The sequence below is a fragment of the Protopterus annectens genome, chromosome 6.part0, assembly GCF_019279795.1.
Source record: "Protopterus annectens isolate FY-2018-M chromosome 6.part0, PAN1.0, whole genome shotgun sequence".
In the NCBI taxonomy this organism is placed as follows: domain Eukaryota; kingdom Metazoa; phylum Chordata; order Ceratodontiformes; family Protopteridae; genus Protopterus; species Protopterus annectens.
Window position 1 is genome coordinate 472,412,547 of NC_056737.1, and position 25,829 is coordinate 472,438,375.

The 25,829-nt window shown below is 41.0% G+C and overlaps 1 protein-coding gene across 1 annotated transcript in view; it reads right to left on the minus strand.

Annotated features, from left to right (window-relative positions):
- The window catches only part of INO80 (INO80 complex ATPase subunit), a 2,478,170-nt gene that overhangs the window by 885,853 nt on the left and 1,566,488 nt on the right, over nt 1-25,829 (minus strand). The window contains exons 18-19 of the mRNA XM_044074204.1: nt 17,608-17,750; nt 10-94 (exon numbers count right to left, since the gene is read on the minus strand). Of these exons, the coding sequence (XP_043930139.1) occupies nt 10-94; nt 17,608-17,750 (228 nt within the window). The remainder of the gene's footprint in view (nt 1-9; nt 95-17,607; nt 17,751-25,829) is intronic.

A 25,829-nucleotide genomic window follows, 5' to 3' on the forward strand; every position in this document is an offset into this window, starting at 1 on the left:
CTCACTCACCTCAGCCATAGTGTTTTGAATCGGAGTCCCAGTAAGCAAAAGGCGGTTCCGGCAATGAAACTGCAACAGAATCTTCCAGCGAACGCTAAAAATAAAACAAAAAAAAAATAACTGAAAGACATTAGAAGCTTCTCTGGACAAACTTCTGAATATCCTCATCTCAAACAATACTGCCATAAAGAACATATCTATCACTAATCTTAACATTTCTTTTAATTTTCAATACAGCAAAGCGCTCTGTAAAATTGCTCACTCCCATGGTCTAAACAGCAGTTGTACTGCATTTGTTTACCATGTTGGTAACCTACATTCAGAAGCTGTTATAATACACCCACTGGCTAGCTACAACATGAACTCAAATACCAAAGAAAATTCCGTTCCTCACTGGGAAGGGAGAGAGTGTGGCTCTGCTACAGTAAAGCTAGCATAAACATATGTAGTACCATAAAGAATGGAAGGAAATTATTCTCAACTTGCAAAAGCCAAATTCATTCAAAGCTTACATGCTACACAAAATAAGAAAGAAAGAAAGAGGACAGGAAGTGTCTGCTGAATGACTCAAAATGTGTACCAAAAAGAAACTATGTGCCCTTGGTGTACCTAACTTGCACCCAGGCTAAAATTTTCAGGACGGCAAAAGTACAGTTTTGTACCTACCATAAATGTAGATGTTCGAGTGTATACCCTGCTGCAGTCATCACACTTGGGTTATCCTGTCGTCAGGCGGTCCTGCAGTCGGCCTGAATTCCAAAGTCTTGGTCCAGTGTCGGTTGCTGTCGCTTCTTCCCTGATGTCAGTGCGCCAGGGGTTTATAAGAGGCATCCGACGCCATTTTCTTCAGCTTTTCTTGCCCCAGATGTCAGGTGCCCCCCCAAAAGGTGGTCAGTAGATAGTACCAATAATAAAAATTTAGCACAAACAAAACATCCCTCCAGCTATAAGCAAATACACCACAAAGGTTGTATCAGATTTTAAGGTATTGAAAGGTTTCAGTTAGGTCAGAGGGGATGGAGGGAGGGTAACCTGGACTGCAGCAGGGTATACACTCGAACATTTACATTTATGGTAGGTACAAAACTGTCCTATGTTCATCGTGTTACCCTGCTGCAGTCATCACACTTGGGTTGAATCCCAAAGCTAAGGATGGGAGGTGGAGTCAAACAGGGTTAGAGGAGGCTAGAAGGCCCTGCAAAACTGCAGTGGCGAAGCCAGCTCTATACGTAGAGTAAAGTGGTAAGTGATAGTGTTTGGTGAAGGTGTGTACTGAACTCCAAGTTGCAGCTTCCAGAATATCCTTGGTTGGCACCCCCCTGAGGAAGGCTGTAGATGTAGCTGCTGCCCTGGTGGAGTGGGGCCTTATGCTAGCAGGAACTGGTTTTCCATGATGGGTGTAGCAAAAACGTATGCAATGTCCTATCCATTTGGAAATGGTCTGTTTTGAGATAGCCTTTCATTGTGATGCAGTAGCATAGGATACAAAAAGCTGGTCAGATTTTCTGAAAACCTTAGCTTTATCCAAGTAGTAATGTAGTTGCCTGTGAATGTCCAAGGAGTGCAGGAGTCTTTCTCCTTTGTTCTGTGGATTTGGGAAAAAGGTGGGTAAACGGATGGTTTGATTTAGAGCCACACTGGATACCACCTTTGGCATAAAGGAGGGGTTAGTTCGTAGAGAAACTCTGTCTTGATGAAAAATGAGGAAAGGCTCTACTGGCATTAGTGCCTGTTGCTCTGAGACTCTTCTGGCTGAAGTAATTGCTAGCAGCAGGGCAGTCTTCTATGATATAAACTTTAAATCAGCTGAGAAAGCTGGCTCAAAAGGTGGCAGCGTAAGTTTTTCCAGAACAAAGTTGAGGTCCCAAGTTGGTGTTGGTGCTGTCCTGGGAGGCCTAATGTTTTTGGCCCCTCTGAGGTACTGCCTTAGAAGTGGATGTGAAAATAAGGGAGGATCCGTGTTGTAGTGAGCTGAAATAGCTGAGGCGAGGATTTTAATAGATGAAAATAAAAGTCCTTTGTGTAACATCTCAGTTAAATATTGTAGAATCTGAGGTATGTCCGGCTCAAGGGTATTTTAGCCTTTAGCTTGGTTCCAGGCGCAAAATCTTTTCCATTTGTCTGAGTAGGCTTTACTGGTGCTGGGCCTCCTGGCCTCCAGAATGACATCCATAACAGCTTGTGAAAGAGGAGCTGGCTGGTTGCTTAGATAATTTGCCATGCAGCCAAATTTAAGGTTTTGAGCTGGCTATGTAGAATCTGACTGTCTTGCTGTGTGAGCAGATGAGGAATTTGTGGTAAAATCCATGGTGGGCCGTGGGCCATGTTCCTTAGTAGTGGGTACCAGTGCTGGCGTGGCCAGTCTGGGGCAATGAGTATCATTCGGGGTCTCTCCATCCTGACTTTCAGCAGCACCTTTGTGAGAAGGGGCAATGGAGGAAAGGCATACACTGTCAGCATTTTCCAACTGAATGAGTGCGTCCACTTTCCAAGCTTGATGGTGAAATGTCCTGGTGCATAATTTTGATAGCTGATAGTTTTGGGGGTTGGCAAACAGGTCTATGTCCGGGCACCCCCATGTTTTAGTTATCATTGCAAATACTTGTGGATCCAGTTTCCACTCGTGGGGATCCATGATGTTCCTGCTTAGGTCGTCTGCCAATATAGACATATATATTTTGCTTCACTTTTTGAGACTTGCTTCTAAAAGGTTCTTATGGTATTTTTTGGAATTAATATATTGTTTTTCGTAGCTAAAAGCACATATCTTGATTTACTGGTTTAAATGAATATTTATATTATATATATATACTCTTTTAACATTTTTTATCATATACCATATATTTATGCTTTCTGCAATTTTAAATAAACTACATAGGTTTATTTATTTATATATTTTTGCGAGTCCTTTATACATATTTTTACATATTGATCCTGACTTAACTTGATTTATATATTATAACAGGATCAAGTAAATAATTCCTTGCTACGCAGTTTATGCTCACGGAGCTATACACCTTTTAGCTGTCTTTAGCCATTTTAATTGAATTATTGACTTATTTAGTTAATTGACACTTGTTAAGCTTGATGTCTTTTGTATAAAAGAAGTGCTTTTTCAATGTAAAAATTGATCTGAAGAAGCGTACTGGGTTGGTACGCGAAAGCGCTTATCCATCTTGTTCTGTTCTAATAAAGGAAGATTTTACAGCATCGTGGTGGTCTTCTATCTGGTGTTTTTATCTACTCGTCTGCCAATGTGTTCCTTTTTCCTGGCAGGAAATGAGCTTGTAATTGAACTTAGTAAGCCAGTGCTGTGTTCCACAAGGTCATTGCTTGCCTCCATAGAGGGTAGGAGTGTGTACCCCCTTGCTTGTTTATGTACCACATTACTGTGGTGTTGTCTGTCCTTATTATAAGCTGTCCTGGATGTAAGAGGTCCTTGAAGGCTGTCAGAGCATTCTGTACAGCTAGCATTTCTGTTTGACTGATGTGCAGATTTCTTTGATCTGCAGTCCATATGCCTTGAACGCACTGTCCTGCCATGTGTGCCCCCCAGGCATAGTCCGATGCATCTGTTGTCATAGTTTGCCTGGCTGGGGGTAAGGTGAAAGGCTGACCCTTGTTGAGGTGACATGCCTGTGACCACCATAGAAACCCCTGTTGAAGGCAGGGAATGAGAGGTATCATTGTTTCCAAGCTGTGGCTGTGTTGAGTCCATACGCTTTTCAGGTACCATTGTAATTTCCTCATATGCAGTTTTGCAAATGGTATTAGTAGTATGCAAGATGCCATGAAGCCCAAGGCCTGCAGAATTTTTCTTGCAGGGAGTTGGGTCTTTGTTGCCATTATTTTGAAGTATTGAGTTAGTTGTAGTTGTTTGTCTGGCGTCAGATAAGCCATCTGGGCCATTGTATTCAAGCTGGCACCCAGGAATGTCATATTTTGTGAGGGCACTAGTTTTGATTTCTTTTTGTTTACTGTGTACCCTAGGCAACTTAGAAGGTGTTTTACAAAAGCCAGATGTTGTAAGAGAATGTCCTTGCTTTCTGCTTGGATGAGGCAGTCGTCCAGGTATGGGTATATTTGAATTCCTCTTTGTCTGCAGTATGCAATTACTGGTGCCAGGCATTTTGTGAATACCCTGGGCACAGTAGATAAGCCAAAGGGCAGTGCAGAGAATTGGTAATGGGTTGAACCTGCAATGAAACGGAGGTATCTTCTGCAATTTTGTCTGATAGGGGCATGCAGGTATGCCTCCTTGAGGTCCAATGTTACTAGCAAAGCTTTCTTGCCCAACATGGGAAGAAGCTGCTGTAGTGTTAGCATCTTGAATTTGGGTACTTGCAAGAAGGTGTTTAGAATCGAAAGGTCCAGAATGGGTCTCCAAGAATTGCCCTTTCTGGGGACTAGAAAAAGCCTTGAGTAAAATCCTTGGCCTTGCTCCTGTGTAGGTACCAGATGAATGGCTCTCATGTCCATGAGAGCTGTAATTTGTTTTTGTGCCTCTGCCCATTGATTTTGTGGCAGGTTTGGCATTCCTTTTATCCTTGGCAAGGTATGGAAATGGAATCTGTATCCTTGTGAGATAATGTCTAGGACCCATTTGTCCTTTGTGATGATGCGCCAGTTGTCTGCAAAAAGTGCTAATTTTCCTCCCAAGGGAGCTGCCAAGAGAGCTTTGCTTGGCAGTTTGAGGTTTAAGTCATTGTGTTTGTCTTCTAGTAGTTTGGGAACTGTCTTCTCCTCCCTTCTGTGTTGCAGTGCCCCATTGGCGAGGTTTGTAAGGGATTTGTGCTTGACCTCTGCCCCTTGGGCGTCTGTATTTACCCCTCTGTGGTCTGTCAGAAGCTGGAAAGGACCAATTTTTTGTTGGCCAATTTCTGCTGAAGCGTGGGGGTTGTACCTGTAAGAAATCTTTGACCGTCTGCATAGATTTTGCCTTATCCTCCATTTTCTTTAAAACCTCTTCTGCTTTAACTCCAAATAAGACATCCTGCTGTAAGGGTGCATCTAGTAACTTTGCTTTAACATGATCAGGCAGAGTTTGTTCCTTTAACCAAGCATGCCTATGTATAACAGACCCAGTAACAGCTGCTCTACAGGAAGCATCCAAGGAATCAAATCCACATTGTAAAGTATGTTTGCCCACCTGTTCAGCTGCATGCAACAGATCCTGTATTTCCTTGAATTCAGACTGTTGAGGGTGCGTGCTCATCTTTTGTTTTATTTGAGACATTAGGAATTGCTGGTATTTCAGCATGTGAAATTGACAATTCAGTGCTCTCATTGCTAGAGTAGCTGAGGTGTAAACCTTCTTCCCCCACCTATCTAGTGTGCTGGAGTCCCTTTCAGAGGGTACAGGATTTTTAGCCATAGAAGCCTTTGCCCCTTTGGGACCCTGGGAGATTGTCTCTGGGTCAGCAACAGGGCTTTTGTAAAGGAATTTGTGTGAGTCAGGCACTCTATAATATCTGTCTGGTTTGGCTGGAGCAGGAGGCAGAGAATCTGGATTTAGACTAGATTCTAAGTAAACATCATCCACAATGTCTAAAACTGGAAGGATAGCAAGTGGTCTGTGCTGGGGGAGTAAAAGAAACTCTCAGAGCCTGTTCTTTCAGTCTGAGTAGTCCTGACCTTCCCAGTGGAAATGTTCCCTCATGGTATGTAAGGTTTCCCCAAAGGAATAGTCTTCAGGGGAAGAAGCTGAGGGAATGGAATCTTCAGCATCAGAATCTTCATAAGGGGGAAAGGAGTAATCCTGTTCCTCAGAGGAGCCTGCGGAAATAGACACTTGATCAGAGGAGGCATAATCCTCCTCTTGTCTAGGCCTTTTGTCTGGGGGGGGGGGGGGTTGGGAACCCCTGATTAAAGAAATCAAATCTTCAGCCATTTTAAGCATCTGTTTCTTAGGCATGGGGCCTTGAACTGGAGACTGATGTGTAGTCTTTTTTGGTTTTAGAGGAGTCTTAAGCTTAGCATAAGATTTTATGGTGAGAGTAGTCGGTCTGAAGACACCTTCTGTAACCGAAGGTATTTCCACAGCACCGGCTTCTCCTTCTGCAATGTTGTCGGTAGGGTCTAAAGAAAATGGCTGTGTCGGCCTAGAACTCTCTGCTTGAAAATCTGAAGCGGTCTAGGGTTGCAATTCTGCGGTCGCCAGGGGCTGCGTAGGCGCCTCACTGAAAACCGCCTCACTGAAAACCGGAGAACCGGCGACCAGCCCAGCCGAGGACTCGGAGTCTGACTTGGATCTAGGCTGCCTGTCTTTATCTTTGCGTTTTTTATGCACGCCAGTAGTCAGTTACTCCGACGGCATAGTGTAATTAAATTTCCTACCGAAGTAGTGTCATGCGAAATCAAAGCGTCGTTTTATAGTTCGCTTATTGAACCTAGCACAAAACCGACAACCAGTGACGTCGTGGTCTGGGCCTAGGCAAGGTATACAATAAGAATGAAAGTCCTTATGAGGTATTTGCTTCCCACAAGAAATGCAATTGTTAACTTTTTCTGACATCAGACTGAGGCAAGAAAAGGTTCCCCAACGGGGTGCTTAGCTTTGAAGACTTCGGACTGAAATTCGATTCGAAAATCTCAGGTGTCGGCCGACTGGTACTTGCAAACTTCTGCTGCTTCGGGCACCACGCGGCAAAAAAGACTGAAGAAAATGGCATCGGATGCCTCTTATATACCCCTGGCGCACTGACGTCAGGGAAGAAGTGACAGCAACCGACGCCGGACCAAGACTTTGGAATTCAGGCCGACTGCGGGACCGCCTGATGACAGGATAACCCAAGTGTGATGACTGCAGCAGGGTAACACGATGAACATCCTTGGGGATTATGACACAATGGGCAGTGTAAGGTCAGAGTACACACATCTTGTCAATAGTTGTTGGCAGGCCTACAGATATAGTCAGTTTACTGTAGTTTATTATCTGTCCCTAGGGCAGTGCAGTGGCACAGTGGATAGCATTATCAGCTCCCTCCAAAAGGTTCCCAAGTTCAATTCTCAGCTGGGGTGCCTTCTGTATGGAGTTTGCATGTCCTCTCTGTGTTCATGTGGGATTCCTCTGGATGCTTTAGTTTCCTCCTACATTCCAAAGACATGCAGTAAGTGAACTGGACACACTAAATTGCCATAGGTGTGAAAGTGTGGTGCAGAAGAACTACTGCAGGAAGGCTAGCCACCTGGCAGTTTAAACCTTGGATCTAGATGATTGTCACTGTTGGAAGTGACACCCTGACCGCATATGCAAAAATGGGAAAAAACGGGTTGTGGCTGGATGGATGGATATATTTTTCTGCCCCTCTCTTTCCTGGACATACACCTACCTTCTCCCCATATGCTTGTTACCAGTTCTCTGCTACTCAAAATCTTAGCAGCTTCTCATATATTATGCCATTACTTTTCTTTTCATTTGACTTCAGGCCATTCCACCTAGAGTAGTGCATGTTTTGTGCCCTCCCTATACAATCCATAACCCAGAAAAATACAATGTATACTCTTACTCTCACCTGACTTACTCACAACCACCTATTTATACAACTCTGTCCTCCAAAATATTTCTGCTTGTGTACCTACCATGTCTGCATCCTGAGAACATTCATACTTTTCCCACTTTAGGAATGCCACTACATTACAGTACCTACTTATAGCCCAATTACAGCAATGTTTACAGTACATCCCTCAAAAACACCTCCATATGCACATTACCCACTTCCCTCAATGGTAAAAACAAGACCTCTTACATACAATTAGTTCTCTCCAATACAAAAAGAAAAATATAGATATTCTAGGCAACAACTCCAGCAGATCTTTACTGCTGAATCATGACAAACATAAAAGAGCTCTCCTTAAAACCTCTCACGTTTAGTGCTGGTAATTGAATCTAATCCTAGAACTCCATTCCATACTTTCATTACTAATCCTAGCCCATATGATCTACAACTTTTGTACTCTACTAGCATCAAACTGGTAGCATCAGAAATTAATCTTACCTGAGTGTGTGTGTGCTGGATTTGCCAAAATGTCTTGGGACATATCAGCCATAAAAGAAACCTGGCTAAGACTACATTTCACAATGTTAACCATCTTATCCGTTTTACTTTCAGGTATGCAGGACAAGATCAACTTCTATATAGTTCACCTGAACTGTTTACATGGTGCATTTTATTCTCAAATGTGTACATCCTTTTTTCCATTGTTGCTGTAGATGTATTGGAACTATCATACCATGATATTTTATATTTGTTCTGGTTCTTTGAAATATACATTCCTGTTCAGAGTTAGGGCTGTGGCTGAAAAGGGTCCTTGGATGACCACTCCACCTACCCTGTTAATAAATAAAATAAAATTAAATAAATAAATAAATAAATAAACACTACCTTGATAAAATGACCAGTACAGTAGCCCTACAGAAAACCGTCCTTGTGTTCTCCTATGTCAGCTCCAATGGCACAAATAAATAAAACCCTTACTATCACCCAGGTGACCTAAGCTCTTGAATGAATGCCTGATGAAGCTGGCAGCACCTAACATAAACATATCTAAAAGTCAATCTGGATCAGTTCAAAAGCCCATAAGACAACTTCTACATATCCCAATATCCTACTCAAAAAGTGACTCCATAGTGAGAGATACTATGCACCACTCACCAGGCTGTTCAAGGAGAATGTCGCAGTCATTTGCCTATTAGGTGCCAGGATTTGCCTCATCACACATGAACTACAAGTACACCTATTACACAGGCATAATGCATGTGGGTGCAAACAGCCTGAGAAATACTTCTCAGGACTATATGGAGAGAGACATGATGGAGTTTCTATGAAATTGTGTCTGAAGCAGTTATGAACCTAGCCTTGAGCAGCATTTTACCATCACTAAGAATGATGCTGCAGTAAAAAAAATGGATTTACTTCAACAATTGTCTTAGCCTCTGGTGTCATTCTAGGAGAATACAATACACATCAGCCTGGGAGGAGTTGGGTAGACAGTCCTAACTGCATTGGCAGGGATGCTCTGCACATATCCTCCCTCAGAAGTGTTTTGTATATTGGTTAAATCCTTGTTCACATTTTTTAGACAATGTCAGTCTTCTAATGCTTTCAACATAACAAATCAGAATCTGGATAACAAACTTATTGCTGCTCAACATGAGGATTCATAACAAAAAAAATCTACTTCCTACAAACACTCCTTACCCTAGAAAACTTCAGTATCTGCATCATTAGAACCACCTGGTTCAAGACTAATAGGAGCACCTCCATCAGTGCAGGGTTTCAATGGCCAGCACATTAGACAAACGCACTAAAGGTGGTCATGTCACCACATTCTTAAAAAAATATATATATAAAAAAAATATATAAAAAAAAAAAAAATTCGCCTCCACACTCTTTACACAAGATAATGACCAGGAACTCCTACAACTTACTATTAAAAAAAACCTTAATATATCATAACTAAGGGACTCTCTCTACGCTCCCTTCGGCCCATAACTCCTACCTAACCAATATGGAGACCATTCTCCTAGGGGACTTACACATCCTCAAACATATACAACCAGAAATTTTTGAACTTTATCAATAAAAGTATCTGGACCAGTTAGTCTGCACTCCAAATGGAGTGATAAAATCCTGGACTTGATCTTTACCAGTATGGGACAGGTTTGCTCCCCATCAATTATAACTTCCTCCCTGGTCAAATCAGACAAAAAATCAGTCACATTCACCATAAGATTGAAACCAGAAGCATCTTCTAATACTTCAGTATTTAGAGATTATGCAAAGACTAATCTACAAAAGCCATGTGATAACCTGGCTAAATTTAAAAGTCCCTTTCATCTTCACAACCCACTGTTTATGTAGAATCCTTTACTGCCAAATTATATGCACATGCAAACAGCTGCACAGATGCATCTCTTCCTCTCAGAAGTAAATACAATACAAAATTTAAAAATTAACTTCCTATGGTGGAACCCTAACTTAAACAGGCTCTACAATAAAAGAAAAAAGTAATTGTACACAAAAATAAATTTAACTCTCAATATGACAATAAAGCTCATGCTAACCTTAACAATGAACTCTGGACCCTAATCAAATTAATCAAAGCCAGATACGAGGTAAACATAGCCCAGGCAAAGAATAACCATAAAGCCTTCTTTAACTATGTTAGAAATCTCAGAAACAATGGCCAGCACAGCACAGAGCGAATAGTAAAAGATGTCCAATACTCAGACTCAGAGGACACAGCCAATCTACTAAAGGACAACATCACCCCCATATTCCTGCATCTACATCCCCCATTAAATCCTCCAAGAACAACTCATAGATTCATAGGTTGGTACTAGGCTATCAGCCCTAGGACCTATACAAGCCTAGCCATAACAATTCCCTGGCTATTTCTTCCCACAATATTTACTTCCCCCTAGCAGAGCGACTGACGTGATCCCCGGGGTGAATTTCCTATCTCCCATCCAATTGTCAAGGTTCCTTTTGAAGAGGGCCAAAGAGGTGCTCTGCATGACATGTATGGGTAGTCTATTCCAGAGTCTGGGGAGTCTCTGGGCCAGGAACTTAAACCTACAGCATGTTTTGTTCATTGTGATGACAAGGTTTAGATCCCTGGAGCGTGTGGCTCTGAGGGATTGGGATTTCTTTAAGTGTAGCATGTCCAACAGCTCTGGGTTTGACATGGCCTTGTATGTTAAGCACAGATCGCCTCTGAGTAGATGATATACGACAGAGTATAGCTGGAGTTTTTTTAGACGGTCAGCATAGGGCATCTACTTTAGGCCTGTGATTCTTTTAGTGAGGTATTTCTGCAGCCTTTCCAGTTGTTTCAGATGCCTTGAGAGGTACATACCAAACAGGGAGCTGAATTCTATAATGGGTCTAATGAGGGATGAGTACAGTGGGACAATGACCTCCTTTTTTCTGGATGAAAAGCCCTTAGTGATGAGGTGTGCCACATAGAAGGATTTCCTGACTGTTGTGGCAATGTGGTTATCAAAAGTGAGACCACTGTCCACCTGTGTCCCTAAGTCTCTTATCACAGTTTTGGTGTTTAGTGTACTTCCACCTATGTGGTAATTCACAGGTACATGTTTTTCCAAAGGGGATAACTATACATTTCTTGGCATTGAGCATGAGCCCATGGCTCTGGCACCAAGCATCTGTTTCTGTAAGGCCCTTTTGTAGAATATTCACATCATTTGGGATTCAATAATGGCTCCCAGTTTGCAGTCATCTGCGAACTTTGTTAGCCATAGTCCCTTAATGTTGGCCTGTACTTCAGAGAAGTAGATGCCAAACAACAGCGGTCCCAGGACTGAACCCTGAGGTACTCCACTTGTCACTTGTCTGGAGGTGGATTTGGAGTTGGCTACTTTTACAGTGTGGGTTCTGTCAGTGAGCCAGTTGGCAACCCATCAAGTGACGTAAGGATTAAGTTTATATATGATTTCAGAGTAGGGGATGGTGTTGAAGAACTTGGAGAGGTCCAGATAGGCTGTGTGAACCACCTTACCCTCATCCACAGCTCTGGAGACTGATTCGAAGAAGTCAATCAGGTTCAAGAGAAAAGATTGGCCCTTCACGAACCCAAACTGGGTGGGGTCCAGTGTTTGTAGGTTGCCAATGTCTTTATGAGTTCCATAATAATATGTTCCATGACCTTGCAGATCAGGCTTGTCAGACCGACGGGGCAGTGCTATCCAAGGCAGTGCTCAGGCAGCAACATACAGATGCAGTCTTAGTGATGGCAGTTAAATATTTCCCCAGGAGACAAGAATTTGTTTAACTTAAAATGCTTAACTCCAACTGATATTTTCAGCCACAGAAGGGTGTGTGTGCGGTTTGTGAGCCATTTGGCAACCCATCTTACAACAAAGGGGTTTACATTCAGTTTAGTAAGTGTATCGGTAATGACTGAATGTGTGATTGTGTTGAAAGCCTTTGTCAAGTCGAGGTATGCTGTGTGCACAGACTTGCCCTCATCAATGGCCCTGGTCACATTTTCAAAGAAGTCCACCAGATTCAATAGGCAGGATCTGCCCTTGACAAAGCTGACTTGTGTAAGATCCAGGGTTTGAAGGTCGCCTACGTCTTTATTTATGAGGTCCATAATGATATGTTCCATGGCCTTATAGATGAGGCTGGTCAGGCTTATGGGTCTGTAATTCCCCAGGTCTGTTGCTAGGCCATCTTTGTGGAGGGGGATAACTGTTGCTGTTCTCCATTCCACAGAAACAAAGCCTGTGGTTAGGCTATGACTGAAAAGGGTACTTAATGGTGATGCTAGTTCATGTTTTTGCCCATTTAGAAGACAGCCTGGGATGTTGTCTGGTCCCACAGGGGCTGTGTTCTTTGACTTGGACAAGTCTTTGAGGACCCGCTCTTCAGATATGTAGGGTGGGGGGTTTGGAGTTTGGGGGAAGGTTTGTGGTATGTTAGGAAGGGATAAGGGAGTGAAGTTTTCACCAAACCTATCTGCTAGCAAGTTTACTATCTCTGTGGTGTCAGTGTGTGTGATACCATTGGTCACTAGTTCTGCACATGCTTGGGTTCTACCGTTTAGGCTATGTACATAGCTGTAAAAGACCTTACGGTTATCTTTGGATGCACTTGCTAAGTTTCTCTTAAACGAGCCCTTAGAGGATTTGACACGTTGTCTTATTTGCCTGTTGAGGCTGAGGAGGGTGTTTTTCCTTTGTTGGGGCTTTACCTTTGTCTTCTTGTACAGCAACTTTTTCTGTTTATTGCAAAGTTTACTGATGCTGGATGTTCACCATGGCAGTTTGTTTTTACTTGGGGCTCTAGCTTTGATTCTTTCTGGTACAGCCAAGTTTATACACTTATGCAAGTGATTGTACAGGGCTTTAGTGTAAGTTTCAGCATAATTACCACTTCCAGTTTGGGGTGGGACTTGGGATGCATTCGCCTAGGAGAGTACAGTTTGCCTTGGTGAAATTTTTAGTCTGATATCACCTTTTGTGAGTTCTGGTGTTAGTGCCAGCTCAAATGTGACTGTTTGTGTTCAGATTTAACTAACGAGTATCTGATACTTGCGACAGTGCATCTGCCTGACATGTTAGTGAGGACCAGATCTAGAATGCTTGTTCCTCTTGATGGGGGTATGAACAATTTGTTTCAGGGCTTTTTTATTAGAAAGTCAAGGACCTTTTGCGGTAGCGAATTGGGGCTAGCATAGGTTTCCCAGTTGATGGTGGGATAATTGAAATCCTCCATAACCAGAGTGTTCGGCAAAATTGGGATTGTCTCCAGTTTTATCAAGTAGGCTTCATGGGCATCGTGACCCATAGAGGGGGATCTATAACTGGCTATGACTTGAAATAAGGGTCTTACCCACCATAACCTGTACTTGGAGTAACTCCAAGTACAGGTTATGGTGGGTAAGACCCACCATAACCTGTACTTGGAGTAACTCCATGGAGTTGTCCAGTCTAACTAGACGGTAGGTGAATTTATCTGTAATTTAGACTGAAACACCATTCCTTTGGTTTTCATAAATTCATTTTGCGGTCTAAAGATGTGGAAGGCATTGTAGCCTTGCAAGGCTGGGGTACTCTCTGAGGCCTTGAATCAGGTTTCTGTGACTGCACAGGCATCTACATCTTCTAGTGACAGAAGTGCTTCCAGGGAGTGCAGTTTTTGATGCAATCTCTTAGCATTTAGCAGCAAGACCCTTATATTGAAAGTTTTTTTGATAATTTTACATCAGTAGTGTTTTTGAGACCTTGCGTAAAAAGGTACTATGAGGGAGGCAAGAGCCTTTGCCAGCAGCTGAAAGCCTAGAGGTGCCAAATGCAAACTGTCTCTGGCAAAGCAGCGAGGTCTGTTGACTATGGCTTCTCAGGCTGACAGGAAATGGATTGCATTTGAATGACACCAAAAAATATAAGCCAGTTATTGAAATCAATCATTTTTTGTTTATATGGCGGCATCATTCTAGTGAGGGTAGTATGCTGCTCAAGGCTAGGGACATACCTGCCTGGGACACATATTCAGACAGCACAACCATGTCTCTCTTCAAACAGTCCAGTGAACTAAGACAGAGTCATAATGGTACTTGTTGCTGAGAGACCTGAGTGTATGCATGATCTGTTTAAATCTTTATCTGTGTGGTCTACTCTCAGGAATGAACGTATTCCCTCTTTACCTAGTTACCACTGTATAATCATTGTCCACAACGACATCCATCTCTCTGTCTCTCTCTCTCTCGTGCAAATGACTTACCTTATACCTACAAAAATAGTTAAAGATGACATAATAATATAAGTGCTATTACATACAAAGAGTAAACACCATAACATTGAAAAGTTATGAAACAGATAGAAGTTGTTGTTTGTCTTTCGGCTTTTCCTGGTTAGGTGTCGCCACAGCAGAACTCCAGTCTGCTAATGACTGGCAGTTGGTTTTTATGGTGTCAAGTTGCCAGCCCGACGCCCAACCTTCAACGAAGGCACGCCCATTCAACGCATATCTTTTGAACGCCCACTCGACCGTGGGGAGGACATGCAGACTCCACACAGAAGGCACTCCCAACCCAAGCCGAGAAGAGAGCCTCTTGCTGTGAGACAACAACGCTACCGCTGTACATAGCAAAACTGAGGAAAACAAATACTGAGTAAAGTACTATGGTAGTAATTACAGTGGTGGTTTTACATATAGCAAAGAGCCAGGAAGATAAATAACATGAAAGTAGATAGAACAGATAGAATATTCAGGGAGAAATAAAGAGGAAATTACTTCTAAGGAGGAGGTAAGATGACATGGATTACTTCAGCTGAAAATTATAAGAAAGTAGTGAGAAATACAATAATGGCCAAGACATGGTGAGCAATATAGGAAGGGTGAAAATTAGTCAGGAAGTAGACAAAGAGCACAGCCAAGAAATATTTTGAATGTGAGGGGGTGGGATTTGTTACAGTGTACAAGGGGACTGAGTTCCAAATGCGGTCATTTAATACAATGCAGTCAATATACCCATTACTTTCATTACTACTTTGACATTCTACCAATTTTTTCCTGCATGGATGATGTATTATACGTCTTAAGTTCTTTGTTCTGACTTGCTTTCTTGGGAACTCTTGCCACATGCTCCATATCTCCAGAGGTTTGTTTCTCTTCTTTTAGGGTACAACCCTACTTTTTGTGTTTCTGCTCAGATTAGTCATCCAGAACAACTGTGAAACATCCATTACCAAAAATGCTTACAGGTAATGTATTTCCACACTGACGAAAGGATATGAATAGATTTGACTGATTACTACCAACAACCCAGGAAGGAGTAGCTATGGCAGTCATTACAGTGATAACCTACATGTTGGAGGAGTTTGGTAAGAAAGAAGCTGGTATGAAAACCGGCATCTCCAAATCAGAGGTCAGGGTTCTCTTAGGGAGAAGACTGCACTCCATTTCACAGATGGGATGGAAGAGTTTAAATAACTTGGCTTCTTGTTCATAAGTGATGGTCGGAGTGATTGGAACACTGACCAACAGACGGGTGGAGTGCAACAGTACTCAAAAGACATTGTATTACAGTGGGATGGTGAAGCAAGAGCTGAATCTCAGGACAAAGCTCTCGGATTACTGGTCAAAGTTCCCATCCTGAGTTACGGTTACAGCATTTTGGTTATCAGAAATAGACAACATCATTGATAAAAGTGGCAGAAATTAAGTTCATTCGTGTGGTAGCTGAGCTCAGTCACCATGACAGGTTAAGGAGGTTTCACTCCTTGCTGTTTGGATGCTCTCTAGGCTTTTCCCCATAGGAAGTGTACAAGGCACAATCTATTGGAAGGATGCTTTGGGGCAGAATAAGCACATGCTGAAGGAAGGATCCACAGAATGTGCCAGCAGCTACTGCTACTGACAAGTCTGGCTCACCTTGCTCAGCTTTCAAATGCTGTTATCCTCTCCAAGACAGAAAGTTGAGAAAATAGATGGCTAAATATTCTTCAGCTATAGTATTTACACTTAACATACAAGATTAAAGTATTTACAGCGATAAATATGTATTATTGCATTTGTTTTACACTAACATTTGAAATACTTCACATTCTGTCTGACATTTCATCACTTGGTTTTGTGCAGTCTTTCATACTTTATTATGTTTCAATTTTACTAACCTAGCCTGTACTTAAAGGGTTCAGATTCAAATGAAACATTGACTAGTAATTAAATAAATTAAGCAAAATTACAAAGATGCCTACATGTTGACCATCTCAAAACACCTTGAAAAAAATCACCCCTCAAAGTATGAAGTCTGGCCCAGGAAGATCAACTTTTTTTATTAAAACTGCAGCAGTGGAAACAAAAGAAATAACAGAATCAGCTTACTTTAACCACAGACATCATTTCATTTACACTATGCTGTGACTGAATAAAGAAAATCTAACAGGCCTGAACTAGAAATGAATTACACATCAAACAACGGGAAAAAAATCAAAGACATGGAAGTTCTTACCCTTAAAATAATATTATAACCAAACATCTGAGCTATGCAGTTTGTGGTTACATATTCACAAGTCATTTAATCAATTCAAACCACTCTGAAGTTCAGTGCAAACAGTTTATGTAAGTTACATGCTCAAAGAAAACAGGAAACCAAAACAACAAAGATGCTTAAACTTGTTTTATCATCAAACTGTATATGGAACAATGGGAAAGCATTCTAACACTAAATTCAGGTGTTATTGTTTCTGTCCAGTGTAATGGCAAAGGTGTCAAGCCAGTCACTGGCACAACTAATGACCTACAACCAAAAAAAGTGAAAGTTCCAGTCAAGGGAAAGAGGTATCAGTTTTGGATGCCCTTTCTCAAGGGGAAAGGGTGTTTAAAGACTATGACAATATTCTATTATAAAGAAGGATATATGATGTACTGAACCTCATTAAGTCACCCTCAGAGGGCTGTATGGCCAAAACAAAGTCACACCATTTCTGAAAAAAAAAATGTGGAAGTAACACACACAAGCCAATCAATCAATATGCAAACTTTAGATCTCTGCAACCTGTTCACTGTTGTGCAGGTAATTTATGGAGAGTAGGAGTGAGCTAAAGAGGAAGGATGAACACCTAGACAATGGATATACTAGATTTAGTAAAGCCTCATTTTTGTAACTAGGACATTCAGTAAAAAAGAAAAAAGAAAAAAAAAATAATGCCTTGAGTTACAGGTACACCATCTGTACCACCAGTGTAGCAGGGGGCTTCACTCCTGCCCTCTCCACCCACTAAGAAATAACTAAATTCACTGAAATGTTCTTTAGATGAAAAATCAGTGTTAACAATGAGCGCTGTTGTGTACTTGGGTGTACTGCAATGCACACATAGTTCTGCATGCAAATGAACATAAGTAAGATCCAACCACATACAAAATGGGAAACCAAATGCACAGGACATGAAAGGATCGCAAAAGCATGTCCTCTCCATCTGAGGACAAACCTGCTCTATTACCAGAAAGAAAGAAAAAAAAAACAAAAACAGAAGCCTGTATAAATACATATATAAAGATGAACTTTCAGTTCTGGCACACAAGCATATGCACTTAATTCTAACCCCTTTTTCCATTAAGAAATTCTTATTACCTTGAGCTGCTCTTCAGGGCCTGAGCTTCATCCAGGACCATGTACTGCCACTTCACCCGTTGGAAATACTTCACATCTTGCACCACTAGTTGGTAACTAGTGATGACCACATGAAATGGTGCATCTTGCGTATACAGGGTTTTCTGCAACAATAGAAGAGGGGAAGGGGGGATTCAGGTTATATAATTTTCTTTTTTTATATAGTTAAAATACACAGGCACTTTACAACAAATGCTAACAACTCCCTGCAAAGCAAGACAGTTTTATTTAGCAGAGTTTTATCATATGAAAAAGTTACATTTTTCAATTAGTTGCACTGTGGCAGTAACTTGTTTGTATGTCTTCTAAGTTTAAAAGCATCTCTGAATATCCTAACATGCTTCTTAAAATTACAGCATATGTTACACTGTCATCACTCACCTAGTAACCTGAGTTCTCAAGAAAGTATGATAGCAAGATTCAGAAACAATATGCATAATAGTCGAGGCTTATCTGCATAGTTTGAAGACACAGCAATATATCAGCAATTCAAATATAAGGCCTGTTAATGGTGAAAAATACATGGTACCCAGCAAATTTAAGAGGGTAGAAAATGACTAAACATAGGTGTTGTGACTTGAACATCACAGAAGCAAATTGCTCAGACAAAATAAAGCAAGTTTAAAATGGAACACAACACATGGAAAACATCAGTGTGCACGGTGGGAATGGTGGAACACACAGCTTGGCTGGTTCAGTGCAGGAAACTATGCCACCCAGATAAGCTCTGTGCTTGCATCTGCAATGGTGCCAGTTAAATACCTGACCAGCAGACTGTATCACTTCCAAGTGGGCAGTAAATTAATGAGAACCACCTGTAACTTGTACTAGACATGCACATTGTCTTGAGGAATGTGTGGCTCATTTCTAACCTTAAAACTAAGGTGTTACCTTAACTATTTAGCCACAGTGACTTTCCAATGGTCAAAAGGGGATACAGTGGGAATCTCTCAGTCATGTACCTTGTGGATTCTGGAAAAGTTTCTTGATATGTTAATGCAACATATGTGAGACAGAACCATTGTGTAAGAAAGTACAGTTGTGTAAAATCTTACCCTTAACAGTAGATGTCCTCCTTTTCATTGCTCTAGTATTCTTTACAGTAGGGATATCCTGCCTAGCCAGCCCAATGTCCAGCCAGTATACCAAAGCCTTATTTATATTTATTTATTTATTTGTCTTTGTTTACCAAGAAAGTCTGAAGAAACTACAGCCCTGCTACAATGAGCCTTAACAGAAGAAGAAAGGCTTTTCCTATGAAAAAGAGTAACAGAAATGACCTTTGACATCCATGAAGAAATAGTTCGCTTAGAAACAGCCAAACTCAAAGACCTAGGATAAAAGAAAGCAAAACGTTGCTCAGATTTACAAATGGCTTTAGTTTTATCTAAATAATATCAGAGTTGTCTATGCAAATCCAAGATGTGAATAACCTTCTCACTAGCAGACTGTGGAGAAGGGAAAAAAGTGGGTAAACGAATAGAGTGATTAAGAGACAATTCATTAACCACTTTGAGCATAAAAGAAGGATTAGTATGAACAGACACCCTGTCCTTATGAAAAACTAAAAAAAAATGAGGAACAGACATAAGGGCCTGTAGCTCAAACACCTACCTGGCTAAGGTAAGGGGTAAAAGAAGAACAGTCTTCCAAGAACAATGCTGTAAAGAAGCTGAAGCTGCAGGCTCAAAAGGAGCCTGAGTCAAATTTTCCAAGACAAAATTAAGGTCCCAGGAAGGAGGAACAGGCTCTGTGAGCGACTCTCAAGTGACTTTAAGAAATTGTTTGACCTCAAATCTAAAAGCCAAAGGAGGAGTCAAACAGACAAGCAGAAATGCCTGACAGGTGGGCTTTAAGAGAAGAGTATGCAAACCCAGCATTGAGCAACTCGCACAAATAGAGAAACAAAAGAACTTCCACATAAAGTGGATCAAGGTTACGAGGAAAGCACCAAACAGAAAATCTCTTCCATTTGGACAAATAAGATTTCCCTAGTAGTGGGTTTTCTGGCTTCCTGCAGAACCCAAAGCACATCCTCAGAAAAATGGTGCCTAAAAGGGATCAAAACTTTATCACCCACAGAGGCAGTTGAATAGTGGACAAGTGCAGATGGATGAGAGGAACAGAGACCTGAATAGTGGACAAGTGCAGATGGATGAGAGGAAGAGAGACCACTTGTCTTGTGTGAGGAGGTCCACCCTGTGAGGCAACTTGTGGCATTTTCTCCAGGCTATAAGCAGAAGAAAAGGGAACCAATGCTGTCTGGGCCAAAAGGGAGTCACCAACAAGATTTTGTGAGCATCTTGTTCTATCTTGAACAGGACCCTTGGTATGAGAGGAAGGGAAGGGAGGCATAAAGAAACAGTCCCTTCCAGGAAAAAGAAAGGGCATCTACCTTTCAAGCTAGATGACATGGGCTTCTAGTGAAAAGTTGTCTGTTCAGAGGGGAGGCAAAAAATCTACCTGAGGAATACTCCACTGGCGAACTATGTCTAAAAACACCTCTGTGAAGCACCCACTAATAAGTCAGTGTTATGGACTTGCTCACAGAGTCTGCCAAAATGTTCTGAAATGAAGGAATATAAAAGTACAGTTGTGTACACTTACCATAAATGTAGATGTTCGAGTGTATTCACTGTTGCAGTCATTACATTTGGGTTATATGCTTTGCAGTAGCCCTCAGTCAGCCTGATTAACAAAGTCTTGGGTCCTGCGTCGGTTGCTGTCCCTTCTTCCATGACTTCAGGTCGTCAGGGGTATAAAACATGCAGCCGACGCCATTACATCAGTTTTTCTTGCCCCAAATGTCAGGTGCCCCCCTAATGGGAAGCAATTAAATGGTGCTGCGGTAGCGTTGCTGCCTCACAGTAAGACGCTGTCCGGTTCGATTCTCAGCTAAAACGTCTTCTGCATGGAGACATGCGTGAATGGGCGTACCTTAGTTGAAGGTTGTGTCAGGCCTGGCAAGTCGGTACGTAAAAATCTACTGCCAATCATTAGCGGACCAGAGTTCCACTGTGGCGACCCCTAACCGGGAAAAGCCGAAAGATACAACAACAACAACAACAAGGATATACCTCCAACAAAAAAAGCAAATACACCAAAAAGCTTTTTGAGCATAGTAAGTGAGAGTAGAGGTAAAGCCAACAGAAGAAAGGGGGCTGGAGGGAAAGTAACCAGGACTGCAACAGTGAATACACTCGAACATCTACATTTATAATAAGTGTACACAACTGTACTATGTTCTTCGTGTTTCACTGTTGTAGTCATTACATTTGGGTAGATTCCCAAAGCTAAGGTTGGGAGGAGGAATTTAACTAGAATTAGGACCAGCTATAAGGCCCTGCAAGATTGCAGTGGCGAAACCAGCTCTGGATTTAGAGAAAATTGGCAAATGATAATGTTTGGTGAAAGTATGTACAGAACTCCAGGTAGCAGCTTCTAGGATATCCCTAGTAGGGACGCCCCTGAAAAAGGCTGTACAGGTAGATGCAGCCCTGGTTGAATGGGGTCTGATGCCCTGTGGGATAGGTTCTCCATGGTATTTATAGCAGAAAAGAATGCAGTGGCCTATCCATTTTGAAATGGTTTGTTTTGAAATAGCTTTCCTCTCTGTCCCAGCAGCAAATGCCACCAGCAGTTGTTCAGATTTTCTTTGAGGTTTAGTCCTGTCTGAGTAGAATCTAAGCTGTCTGTGCACATTTAAAGAGTGCAGTATCCATTCCCCTTTGTTCTGTGGGTTAGAAAAGAAGGTAGGCAAATGAATGGACTGATTAAGAGCCACACTGGATACCACCCTGACACAAACAACCAAACCAAAAACCACCTCCAGAGGAAGCCTTAATAGGCAAAAATAGTAAAATGAAAAAAAAGGCTTCCACCACAACAAAAAGTTCACTGAGAAGTTCTGTTAAAATGTAGGCTTTAATAAAACGAAGAAATAAAAAGCACAAATTGTGCTGTTCAAGTTGCAGGTCAAACCGGATAAGCGCCTTCAGTTAAAAAAACCTTCTTTCACGCAAATTATTAACACTCCTACCAGGATAGGCAAATCTAACCAAAAAGAGAGTATACTCGATTGGGTGCTAATTAATAGTCATCCTAACCTATATACATCTGGTACCCTCCCTGATAGCCTAAGTGACCACCATCTCACCTACATAATTAAGCACAAAATAATCATTCCAAAGCAACCTATATTAAGATCTGTCAGAAATAAAAAGAAATTCGACCTGACCAAATTTCAACTAGAATTAAATTCTTGCAACTGGGCAATACTAAAACATCTACCCCTAGACGAAGCAGTCCAGTACTTTAACAAAAAATTCCTAGAAATTCTTAATTTTCATGCTCCCATTCGTTCAAAGAAAACTAAGACAGCAGATGTTCCTTGGCTTTCTAAAGACACCAGGCTCAAAATTAATCTTAGAAATAAAGCTTGGTCTGTATGGCGAACCACTAAACTCCCTCGTGACCAAATTAACTACAGACAACTTAGGAACGAAACCAAAAGACAAATATTACTTGACAAAAAACAATACTATTGTAAATTGCAGACAGAACATCAAAACTGTCCACAAAAATTTTGGGCTGGATTAAACAATCTTCTTCACCCTGGTCGCTCTACCACCCCTGTCCCAGCCACACTCATCGATAAACCCTCGGATGTAGTCTCCAACAGCTTTAACCGTTTCTTCACCGAGACAATCCAAACCCTTTCTAATCAACTGCCACTCAGCTCCTACAGCCAAGATACTCCCACCTATAAAAATCTCCCTTCATTTACCTTTCAACCTGTAGCTACGTCATTTATCTACAAATTAATCAGAAAACTAAAACCCACCACACTCTCAGCTGACCAACTTCCAGCTGAATACTTGCAAAAATCAGCTGAGGCCATTGCCTACCCTGTGTCACTACTTATCAATCGTTCATTAGCAGAGGCAAAAAATCCTGATATCTGGAAGGTATCCTATGTAATACCTCTCCACAAAGGTGGCACTTCCACAGAGCTCTCTAATTACAGGCCTATATCTATACTTTCCCCTCTATCAAAGATAATGGAAAAATGTGTTCAGAAACAGCTAATGGAACACCTACTCATCAACCACCTTTTGGCTGACACTCAACATGGTTTCAGACCTCTCCACAGTACTACCTCAGCCCTACTTGTTTTCTCTAATACCATAAACACCTATCTTAATAATAACAATATTTCCTCTGCACTATTCTTGGATCTGTCCAAAGCCTTCGATATGGTGGACCACAAACTTCTAATTAACACTCTGCAATCACTCTGTCTGGATACTATAGTCCTTCAATGGTTTAGTTCCTATCTAAATGGTAGAAAACAGGCAGTTTTATGGCAGACTAAGCTCTCTACCTTACTACCCAATACTCTGGGAGTCCCACAAGGATCCATTTTAGGATCACTGTTATTCTCCATCTTCATCAATGACTTAAACACTGTCATACCTAACACCAGTTGTATTCAATATGCAGACGACTCCACGCTGATCTGCTCTGGCACAACCCTCACAGAACTACAATTAACAACCCAGACCACTTTTAGCAAAATAGAAAACTGGCTCTCTAGCCGTCGCCTGATACTTAATGCCAAAAAAACTAAAATGCTGCTGTTTCTTCCTACACAAAGGTCTAGCCCCATCTGCTTTTCAATCCATTCCAAGGATGGGACCATAATCTCACCGGACCTCTCTACTAAATTACTAGGGGTAATTATTGACAACAACCTAAAATTTGATATACATGTAAACCAAATGATCAAAACTATCAATAAGAAATTAGGCTCGTTATATAGAATAAAAAGGTTTTTGACCCCCCAAGCCAAAACTGCCATTGCCCAAACTCACCTTCTCTCCACACTCTTGTATTCGTCCCCTCTACTTCACAATATTAGTAAAACTGTCATGAACAAACTTTCCATCTGCTACAATCATATCGCCAGGTTTGTTACTGGGTCACCTTTCAGGACCCATCATTGCACCAATCTAACCCAAGAAAACAGTTAGCTGGAACAGCGAACAACTGATAACCAAAGTCAAGCAACAACAATCTGTTCCAAATAGACTCACAAAACACCAGCACTTCGTAGATCCGAATAAAAACGAATTTTATTAAGACACACAATATATCCAGTTAAGCGCTTTCATCAAATAAAGACTTCATCAGAACTATCTTATGATCTAACTATACTCCTTTTAAACAAAGTTTAACATCACATGACATTCCTCCTGTTAATTTTTAAAGTGCTAGTGCCTGTTATAGTTCCTTCTTTTCAATATAAAACATATATAAAAACCATATATTGCATTGAAATACAATTGTAATACAGTCCCTACCCTTTTCATAAAATATAAAATGTTTATCAATTTGTGCAACAACTGATACAGATTAATCATACATAAACTTGTCATAAATGTTAAAAATAGACACTGCAAATTAGTTTGTGCATTAAAAATTATTAATTCATTTACTGGTTGATCTTCCACTTACACACCATCTAAAATAGGCTTAATTGATATCTGCTCATTTAATCCAGGATATGTAGAAGCATTCAATTTTATTTGCCACCTGACTTCCTTATCACTAATTTTCAATGCAATATATGGTTTTTATATATGTTTTATATTGAAAAGAAGGAACTATAACAGGCACTAGCACTTTAAAAATTAACAGGAGGAATGTCATGTGATGTTAAACTTTGTTTAAAAGGAGTATAGTTAGATTATAAGATAGTTCTGATGAAGTCTTTATTTGATGAAAGCGCTTAACTGGATATATTGTGTGTCTTAATAAAATTCGTTTTTATTCGGATCTACGAAGTGCTGGTGTTTTGTGAGTCTATTTGGAACAGATTGTTGTTGCTTGACTTTGGTTACCAATCTAACCCAGCTTAACTGGCTTGAGCTACCTAACCTAATTTCTTATAATCTACTAGTTCTGACACACAAAATAATATACAACCCCGACTACACTCCTTCACTCAAAAAACTGGTTACCCCTTGTAACAACCCTCGACCTCTGAGGTCATCCAGCCGACTCCTTATCCAGACATGCAAAACTAAAAATATAGCTGGTGATTCCCTCCTCACCAACTCTGCAGGGAGAACTTGAAACAAACTTCCCCCTGATATTACCTCGCTCTCCTCTTTAAATCAGTTTAAAGCTAAACTTAAACCACACCTGGCATCAATACGGAGTTGCCATTGTCTAAACCCTGGCTAGCTAATTCTCTGTTTCACATAGTTTTTAGGTACCTGGCTGTCACTGCATATTTCTTTATTATGTCTATTCTCGATCATCCTGAACAATAATTATGGAATAAGTAATAGTTTTTTGTGCTGTGAATTGTAAATGAATCTGTGACTTTATTAAAATGTTGTACTGGTTTGGAGCTTTTCTCCCCGGGCCTCCGCTGAAAATGGACATGTATCCAGTCGGACTATCCCGGTTAACAAATGTAAAATAAATAAAATAAATAAATAAATTCTTCAGATCCTAGTGTGCAGACCTGACTTACTGCTGTTAAATAAAGATCCTTAATTGCTCAACCAATCACATAGAGCAATCAGATGCACGCCTTCCTTAAGCCTCCATTTCATTTCTTAATTAGGCTTCTCTCTTTCAAAATAGGTTTAATAGGAACTACTCTGTTGAGCCCTGGAAATAAATTAGCTCTGAGGTTCATGATCCATTTGCTTTCTTCCTTTTCAGTTTTGTTGACAATGTCTCCTCCACGGAGGTTAGTAGTCACATTCGAGATAACCATAAAGCTAAATGAATGCCCTGGATTTTCAGACACATGTCCATATAGGGCACTGGTTACCACTTTATTCTTGATGTCTAACAGGTGGCGAAGTATCCGTTCCTTAAACTTTCTATTGGTCTTTCCTACACAATAGGCTTGGCACAAATTACAAGTGCCAACGTATATAACATTCTTGGTGTTACAGTTAGCAAAACCAGAGAACTTATAGCATTTGTTTGTTACCGGATGAACAAAACTGTTGGAACATTTAATGTGGCTGCAAGCTTTGCAAAATCCACATTTCCAAGTTTCCTAACCTATTTCCTCCTCCTGTACTCTGCTTGTTAGTTATTCCATCATAGTTGCACAATAAATCCTTTAAGTTCTTCTTGTTTTTATAACCAAACTTAGG